Below are 10221 nucleotides of genomic sequence, written 5' to 3'. Positions count from 1 at the left end.
TTCTTCTCTATGTCTATCAAAGCAATATTTTCTGCATCAATTGTTTTGTGCATTCTAAGTCTCACCTCCAAGGTTTTCCATTTTTCAAAGCAATGCAAGTGAGCATCGGATGTCTCATGATTAGACACTTTCGGGCTCATTTTCCACCATGTCTGAAATCCAGTCACAAATTTGGATGTTGTGCCTGTAGCATTAACGGCAAAAAGTCGGCAGCAAAAACAATATAATTTCTCACTGACGGGAGAATAAACTATCCATGTTCGCAACACCTTCTCACCATTTGGCATCACCATATAAAACCACTCTTTGGATAGCTGGCGAACCTCACCTTTAGCTTTTAGATCTTGCCTCGTCAACATCCTGAAAGACCCATCTTTGTTCTGGATATATGCACTTCCTCTTTTGATGATTTGAACACGCAATTGATCTGGAATTGGTATATTCCAATAAGAAGCATCATCCAAAACATTCCAATTTTTCTCCGTAAGTTCATTTTCAGTATCATATTTAGAGTCACTATTATCAGTCCACTCTTCTGCTACAAATTCATCTATTTCTTTATCTTGTTCTGCTCTATTTTCTTCTATTATATTAATGTTTTCCTCTGCTGAATGCATACCAGCATCAGATAAATTAGTCTCATCAATTTGTGGTTGAGGAACTGTGTCTTTGGAAGGACTCTGGGCCTCATCTGATCCCTTTACATATTGCAGCATAGATCCGCGCAATGTAGATAGTATTTTATCTTTCTTTATTTTGGCTTTTCTTTGTTGACATCCGCTTAGCCTTTTTGTTGTATGAACTCCACCTCTACGTGGCATGATATAATATCCTTCAACAATAAATATATAAATATAAATAAATAAAATGAAATTATTAGAAATTTGGTTGGTTAAATGTGAAAATTTTAAAATTATTTAAATGCTAATAAACAAATTATATTTGTACTTACGGATCAGGGATCAACTTTTGTGAAATTACTTTGAATTGTTGTCGTATATCATTAAATTGATTAAAAATTAAATAATTTTTAACTTTAAGTAAATTATAGATTATTCTCTTAAACTTGACTAAAACACGCTTGTAGTGGGTGGGCAAAACAAACACTGTTGTACGTTATGTTAGACACGAACAAGTTAAATGTCCTCGGCCGCGGCGCTTAATAATTCGGACGTCGAATTCGAATGGTATAAACGTCGAATACAAAAATGATTTGAACAAAAAAAAATTTTATTCATAATACATTTCTGGGCGCTGGGCGGGTTAGGCTGAATCAATGATAAGAATAATTTCATGGAGGGACATAAAAACATATACAGTGATATTTTGGTGTCACCCCTTGTGAGGGTGTCACCCGGTGAGGTCCGCACCCCCTAGTGACACCACTGCTCAGGACCCATCTGTTTTCAAAATTTATTGAGGAGTGCTGTTGAACATTGCTGTTGAACATCGCTTGCTTAATTGATTGATTGATTGATTGAATGTCCCACATATTTTAGTATACTTGAACACATTAATATTTTACATTAAATATTTCACACTTGTACCAATAACAAAACTAAAAAATTATAAAAGCTGTAAAATTATATTAAATTCTTGAAAATCAGATGCACATTTAAACCTACATTAAAATTACAAAAATACTTTTGAAAAATGTCTTCAATTCTGTTGATTGTCAATGCGTGCTACCTGTACGAGTGCTTGAAGGTGTGATGTAAACAGCTCCAAGTTGGACGCTCGCGTAGTTTACGATGTTTCAACATCAAAGTTTCTTTATTTAGATATTGAATGTTTGCATTTATAATATCATTTAAATTTAGACTTCAACATTAATTCGCTTGAATTTAATTAATTTAAAGTTTAATTTTTTGTCAATTGGCAACGTTGTCAATTGTTAAAAAAAAATAAGTATTTTTGTCTCTCTGTCTATTTAAAATAATTTAATATAATATTAATAATTTATTTAATTGTAATAATTTTGATCTCTGCTCTCTACTGATCAGACTAGATTAGAGTTTACCTACAAACGCACACAACTGCTTATGTTAATAATAATAATAAATAAAGAAAAAAATAAACCATTCTAGATCTATATAGATTTTGTAAAAAAGTAAAAAATGCCAACGATTTACAATAACTTATTTCAATGGAGTCATCCAATTTTAATTATCTTGAATTTATTAGGATTAGTGAGTCTCACATTATTTGTTAATTTTTATTGCCATTTAGCATTTGCATTTAAAATTTTAAACTTTAAAGTTCATTGCCCTATCTTTTATTATTATTATTATTATTATTAGTTTTGTTTTATTTTTATTAAACTGCTTTTCAAATTTTCAGATAGCTGGCTTGACATTTTTAGGAGCAAGTCTTTTTTTGCTAGTGGACAAAGGAGATCTTTTAACCGGAGTCATGTTTTTAAAACTAGCTCAACCTGCATGCATCCTCCTAATTGCAAGTAGTGTTGCCAGTATATGCATAACTAGCTTGGGTTTAATTGGCGTTGTCAAAAACAATATATGGGTTCTTTCAATAGTTAGAATTTTTTTATTAGTTATAAATTTATTTTAAGAATATTTAATATTTAACATATTTTTAATAGTACGCAGTTGTTATTGTTCTTATCGGTTTAACAGCTCTGATTGGTGCTGTGTTTGCAATCATCAATATTGTTAATGTAAGTCTTTGAAAATAATAATTTTGTTTAATATCTTCAATAGTAAACATCTTGCTGATTTTTTATTTTAAACTCAAATTTTGACTTTATAGATATTTTATTTTTTAGTACACTGACTGGATAAGAGATTCGATGAGAGAAAGCCTAAATCAAAGGTATGGGGTTGATGTTGGCAATAATACAAGAAATACATTAGAAACTTACATTTGGGATGTTGCTCAACAAAAGGTTATTTAATAAGAAATGTGTTTTGAATGTTGCTTGTTATATATATTTATGCAAAATATTATATATATATATATATATATATATATATATATATATATATGTGTGTGTGTGTGTGTGTGTGTGTGTGTTATATATATACAAATTAAATATAAAAAAATATATGTGTGTGTGTGTTTGGTGCGTGTTTGTGTGTATTTACGCAGAAAAATTAAACCAATTCGTATTGGCATTGAAAATCTTGTTAAAATTACTAACTGAATAGCATTTTAGAAAGCACTGTTTTTAACCCATTATCAAATATCAAACGGCACATTGGTCAATCAGTTGTTTATGAATTTTTTTCACTGTAATATTAAAAACATCATAGTATCAAGTATAAATATTACTGACCAAATATTTATAATAACATATTCTTTCTCATGTGCACAATCACTAAGGCGGTATAAGGGTATAAATATTTTAGTAAACTCAATAAAAATCAAAATTCACATTATCATACCTACCTGGTCATACAGGTATTTTCGGAAATTACTTCCCTCTAACAGCGCATCAAAAACCCTTGGTGGACATTACACTGCTGTTTTCAGATGTTAAAACAATAATCAATTAGTTTGTTAATAAACTGTGGCAATTTAAATAAAATGTTATTAAAACACAAGACAAATACTTCCATTCAGTGATAAAAAAAAACCAGATATTTCAACACACGATTAATAACAACTAAAGTGAATAGACTGATGATAAGACACAGTAACAACTAAAGTGAATAGACTGATGATAAGACACAGTTTATTTAAAACTGTTCATCTGAGCATCCAACATTTTAGTTCTGTGAGAACAAGCTAACTACGTCATATAATGCGCCATATAATAACTTGCGAAAATCCAATTAGTCGAAAGTGTAGAGGCTTTATTTTGTCATACTTTTCCAAAAATTTCCACATATAAATTAATGAATTGACTAAGCATTCCTAAATCCCTAAAAATTTTTAAATTAGCAAAATAAGTAGCTTCATGTTCATATTTTTGAATGACATTCACACTTCTTTAACAATGATCATACAGTGGTACTGTTGTGGAGTTGAAGATAACAGCTGGGGTGTTTATAGAAGTTCTGCTTGGTATGACAGGCAGCCTGGAACCAAAGGTAAGTTTTAAATTCTATTGAACTAGATGTTTATTGGTAATCAATCAATCAGTCAGTCAGTCAATCAATCGTTTACTGTGATTGTATATAACGTCATTTTATATTATGTAACGGCGCTGTTACATTTTACGAACATGCGCTTATTCATATGTGCGATACTTTTGTATGACAAACACACGAATCAGGTGTCTGTTACGTAAGACCATGCCTAACCATTGAGCAGTCCATGTAATTTGTTGTTTTACAAATATTAACTGTGCAAACAAAAATAAACCTACTAAACTAAGCTACTATCTACGATGTCAATATATTATATTGACATCGTAGATAGTAGCTTAATTTAAATGCCAACTTATGAACCATAAATCTATCGGACAGGAATAGCACGATACGAGACTTCAAACGCCGTGTGTTGTGCACAGGAATGACTCAAGTTTAAACTCTTGACGCTTTAAAAACTTTAAAGACTTTACAACAATTATTTGATTAGGCATTCATGAAACCACAACGCAATTTGGGCTTGAATGTTAATATGATATAATTATTAAGGTAGCAAGTTACAAACATTATTTTATCTTTTGTAGAATATGATAGACCCTTAGTCCCACCATCTTGTTGTGTTACAGACCAGTACGGACAGGTAATTAATCAACAAAAATGTCAAATTTGGCAAGCTGGCCCGCCAAAATTAGTTAGCGGACAATTCAATGAAGCTCTCTTTTATTCGGTATAATAAATTTTGAAACAAATTTTGTTTCTTGTTTATTTAACAATATAGTCAAAATTTTAGAATTTATGATGTTTATGAAGTACCTGACAGTTGGAGCATGTAAATTTTATGATGTTCTGCGACATTTTTAACATTTTTTGCCTACATTTTTTCAAAAATTTCGACGAGTCTTATCAGTAAGATAATGTTACATTTAAAATTTCCAAAGCGTTATTGGTTATATTGAAATATATCTTTTGTATATATTTGTAGGGCTGCTACACATTTGGTTTGACAGTTTTGAATCGCGTTTCTAGAGGGATTATTGTGATGGGATTTATCCTTGGCATCATCGAGGTAAATTAGTATCATTTTGCATCTGAATATCTTGAAAATTGTTTCAATGTGACAAGGCTATATCAATTTATATTAATATGAGAGGTTTAAAATTATCTTTGATGTCATGCTGAGCTTAATTAGTAAAATGTTTTGCAACAATCTAATTCAGTTTGTCAAAATGTAACTTATTTATTTTATAATTAGTTTATTTATTGAATTAAAGTAATAAAATACAAAACGTCGTTGAATTAGGAACACATTCTTATAATATGAAAATAAGATGTTACAGAAAAAGAATATTCAATGTTTTAATATTATTTTTGTTAATTAAAATTATTATGCGTTTTTATTCAGATTGTGACTGTTTTCTGCACTGTGCTGATTATAATTTCCATAAAGCGATCTAAGAAAACTACCTACGAAAAATCTGACCCTTTCACACCAATTCATTCCTGAACAGCAACTCTTGTGTTTATTAATTTATAATAAAAATTAAAAACTGTGACTATTTTTCAAATTTTTTGCTTTTGATTTAGTTTGAATTGTTTTATACCTTTTAAAAACGGTGTTATGCAGTTTGCAAATAATTTAGAAATTTAAATTATGGACTGGGTTCATCATACAAAAAAACTTCAGTAGTTTAGTAGTGACCAGTGAAACGATGGATTAACATTAAATCGAAAAAGTAGGAATTTCCTATGATTTATTTGTGCTGATGAAGTACAGCAAAAATAAATTTCAATTGAATCCACCACTGAGCGGGACGTCGACCGTCGTTACCCAATCGCCCACAACCAATTTTCGTCTACCACTTTGAAATATAAGAAAAGTATGATGCATGGCGATAGTTGCTTAGCGACCATCTATGGAGTATCAGTTCAATTGTTCGCGTGCCATTGACATAGAATCTAAGTATGGAGGTGTTGATTTAAAATTGTTAAATTTTGTAATTTAGACCATTCTGAAGAAGTTTATTTATGTCTTTTATATAAATTAACTTTATTACAAATTTAAATTAACTTCTCATACCTTGCTCTATAAATAACCGTATATTTTTTTAATATTTATTTCTTTATTTATATTAATTTATATGTACTGTAGTGTACCGTATTGCTAATTTAACAATCTTTCATTTTAAAAATATTCGTATTTAATTTGACTTTTGTATGTTCGTTAACTGTTCTTTTAATATAGACCTATTATTACAATTCATTGTATCTTATTTTATTCTGTTTAATATTAGAACCTTTAATATGCCTCATCTGTGTGGAATCCACATTACAAATACCAAATAGACAAGTGTACAGAAAAGATTTACGAAATCTATTCCGTCTCTACATCATCTCTCATACCTGTCTCGATTGCATGCGGTTGGAATGGATACTCTGGAGCGTCGTAGGCTGATTTCTGATCTATGCCTTCTCTACAAAATACTTCATAACCTCGTTCAAACTGACCTAAATAGTCATTTCATTCCATCACTGTACTTATCAACTTGGGGACATCAAAGCAGATTGCGTGATTTCAACATAAGTGACAACTCAACCAAATATTTCTACTGCAACCGAATCATTCGAATATGGAATACGTTGCCGGCAGATGTCGTTTCTTCAACATCATATGCTTTCTTTAAAAATCGGTTGCGTTCTCTCGATTTAAATAAATTTCTAACTATTAAATAACTATCAATATTATGTTTTCCTTTTTTTCCCGGATAATATTTATTTTTTTACTGTACTATTTCACGAGGATGTGTTATCAATGTCAACTATGATTTTTCTAATTTACTTTTTTTCTGTTTCGACGGACATTTTATAGAACTTCGTTATTTTTATTATTTCTGTCTAGATAAGTGGTTATTATGGCCCTCTGGGCAGTTTTGTCAGTAAATAAACAATGAATAAATAAATATGCTGGTGAAAGACTATATATGTATATATTTGTTTGTGTATATATATACTTGTTATAACATATATATGTATGTACTATTATGTATATGTGTGTATGTATAATATTTGTTTTTTTATTGTACTATTTCACGAGGATGTGTTATCAATGTCAACTATGATTTTTCTAATTTACTTTTTTTTCTGTTTTGACGTACATTTTATAGAACTTGGTTATTTTTATTATTTCTGTCAAGATAAGTGGTAATTATGGCCCTTTGGGCAGTTTTGTCAATAAAAAAAGATCTAAATGTTAGATATTATGAAGTTATTAAAAAGTATTTCATGGTGTAAATTGTATGTATATTGCATTAAATTAGTTTTTAATTATTTATTTTTAATCTTCCATTATTATATTTGCTTAAATATTCATGTATGTTCAATTCTGTTCATTTTATAATTTAATTATTTTGGTTTATTTTATTATATAACTATTTTTTTGATTTTCATGTATTTATTATTTTTGGATTAAAAAAAGTTCAAAGTCAACATCAGCAAAACCAAAGCAATGAACACTGGTGAACCCATCCAATCCACAGCTACTGGACGATGGCCCTGTTCAGTTTGTAAAGCTGGTGTAGAGAACAATTCAATCAAGTGTCAGCAGTGTAACCAGTGATGTCACAAATGTTGTTCAAAAATAATTGGTACTTTATCTAAAGTGTCCAATTTTGTTTGTCCTGCTTGCATCAATTCACAACAACAAATTCGAAATAGCAATGTTTTCCAAGCCATTAAGGTAGAGAAAGTCACATCGTTTCAATATCTAGGGGATGTTCTGGATTGTATTGGAACAGCTGAAGCTGCCGTTCGAGCACGCATACGTGGAGCCTGGAATAAATGGCATCTCCTTGCCTCTATATTGATGCGACGTGACATCCCACTACCACTACGATCAAGACTATAAACCTGTGATACGTCCGGTCTTGTTGTATGGTGCAGAAACATGGCCAATGACAACCAAACTGGAACAACAACTTCAACAAACTGACATGAAAATGCTCCGATAGATGCAACAAATTAGTCTGAAGGACCACATCAAATCTACCAAAATCCTGCGTCATACTGGCTTAGATGATATAAAGGACGAATGTTGGCAACACCGTCTGCGGTGGTTTGGTCATGCAAAATGGAACGTTAGAACGTTGTACCAGACTGGAAAATTTGAGAAGGTAAAACAAGAAATGAAAAGAATGAATCTCAACATTTTAGGTTTGAGCAAAAATCTATGGAAGAAATCAGATGTCTTTACTTTTGAAGGAGGAAAATTTATCTATTTGCAGGTGATTCACTCAAATGTGGAGTAGATGTACTTTTGAACAAAAAAATGTCAAAACATTTAGAAGGTTTCTGGGCGGTGTCAGATAGAGTTTTGTTGGTTAAAATTTACGCAAAACCTTTCAAACTAGCTGTTTTTTAAGTTTATGCGCCAATGTTTGAAAGCAGTGAAAAAGACCTTGATGCTTTTTACTCTAATCTTGATAATGCTTTAAAAAAAACATGTGAATCACAAAATGTTTTTATTATGATGGATGACCTGGAAGCAAAATTGGCTCAGAAAAAATACATGACGTGGTTGGTCTTCACGGGATAGGTGAAAGAAATGAAAGAGGAAAAAAGTTGATTGAATGTTGTGTCGCAAATGATCAAATTATTGACAATCACCCAAGGCGTAAATATACCTGGAAGAAAACAATAAATAAACGATTTCGAAATGCAGTTATACAATGCAAAAGTTATTCTGAAGCTGATTGTGGCAGTGACCATAGTCCAGTTGTTTGTAAAATCAGGATGAAGCTAAAGAGAATCAAGAGTGAAGTGGCTCCAAAACGTTTGAATTTTGTCAGTCAGCAGGAAACAGCAAATGGTTATTTATTCGTTTTTGCTAGTTGTAGAGGTCCACAACGATGGTGGAAATTTGTGAAATTTCCGGTTGGAAAAAATGGAAAGAAACCTCATTGCGGTAAAGTAGTAATTTGGAATATTTCCCTAACGACAACGCTAACGACTGTGGATTTTTAGGTAGGTTATGATTGATGCTGATGAGGATGAACCTGTGACAATTGATGAGGACAATGATACATTTTGTGTGTTGAATAATGTTGATGAAATTGTTGCTATTATGGATTATAATTATTGTGTGTGTAATAGCATTCAATACATTGATTATTTTGAATATGTTAATTTATTAAAACATTATAGCTAGCAATAAGTACCATTTATTTTCATTGCATATAAATATTTGAAGTTTGTCCCCTCAAGATCCGCTACTGAGTTTGCTTGCATGCCGATCAACTATGTTTATCAATTAACAACTTTCAATTGCATGTTAATACTTTTAGAATCTTTGCATAATATGAAACATGGCTGAATGATGACACCACCCATAATTTGTTACTATTATATTTTCCATGTCATTCTTTATTTCTAAATACAAGACTTAGTTAGAGGTGCGGATGTACTGCTTTATCAATTAACAAAAAAGCTAACGCATGAAAATATAAGCCATAATATTTCTATAATTTAGAGCAATTTGACTGCTCAGTCGCTCAATTTCAATAGCAAAACAAGCGTTTTTGTATGCTTATAGCACAAGCCGCCAAATAAGTAAGCGTAGTGATCTCTTCGATAAAAAGCACGGATTTCTTCATGAATTTTTGAAAGGCAAGGCAACATCAACAATAATGTTTTTATAATTAGTGATTTAATATAAATTTAGGTCAACAACATCACCACGCGGGTGCGGGGGGTGCGGACCGCATCAGGTAGCACAATCCAACATGAATGTCACCAAATGAAAAATATAAAGCAGACGCGAGCGGATAACCGATCATGCGCCTAGTCCTAGTTGAATAATAGATGTCTAAAATGCAGTACGGAGTCAAGGACCCAAAGTGCCACCATAATCCATTTGACTCTAATCCATATAATGTAATAACGAAGACGAATTATGAAAACGAACATGAGAGTTACATACAATCTGTAAGATAGAATAATCGTTGCTAGCTTAATGTTATCTTTCATTCGTGTGAAGCGTCTCGAATGAATTGAATCAATATATATTTTAATTCGGCCGTATTAAATTTCGTGAAATGGCATCTGGAAAAGTAATCTATATTTAGTTTTTTGAATTTTTCGATTAACTGCATTTTCAATTAAAATTTTTTACTCTAAG

General features: G+C 31.0%; 1 protein-coding gene across 1 annotated transcript; it reads left to right on the top strand.

The window, feature by feature from the left end:
* The first annotated feature begins 1737 nt into the window (after positions 1-1737).
* Positions 1738-6310, top strand: HELRODRAFT_194149 (hypothetical protein). Its single transcript, XM_009030426.1, has 10 exons — positions 1738-1790; positions 1999-2189; positions 2341-2535; positions 2603-2677; positions 2786-2905; positions 3971-4052; positions 4637-4779; positions 5035-5118; positions 5455-6145; positions 6176-6310. Exons 2-9 carry the CDS (start codon positions 2118-2120, stop codon positions 5554-5556), a joined length of 873 nt encoding a protein of 290 aa, XP_009028674.1. The 5' UTR covers positions 1738-1790; positions 1999-2117; the 3' UTR covers positions 5557-6145; positions 6176-6310.
* The last annotated feature ends 3911 nt before the right edge of the window (positions 6311-10221 follow it).

Source organism: Helobdella robusta, assembly GCF_000326865.2.
Source record: "Helobdella robusta unplaced genomic scaffold HELROscaffold_68, whole genome shotgun sequence".
Classification (NCBI taxonomy): Eukaryota; Metazoa; Annelida; class Clitellata; order Rhynchobdellida; family Glossiphoniidae; genus Helobdella; species Helobdella robusta.
Note: the sequence above shows the minus strand (reverse complement) of the source record. Positions and strands in the feature narration are given on the sequence as shown.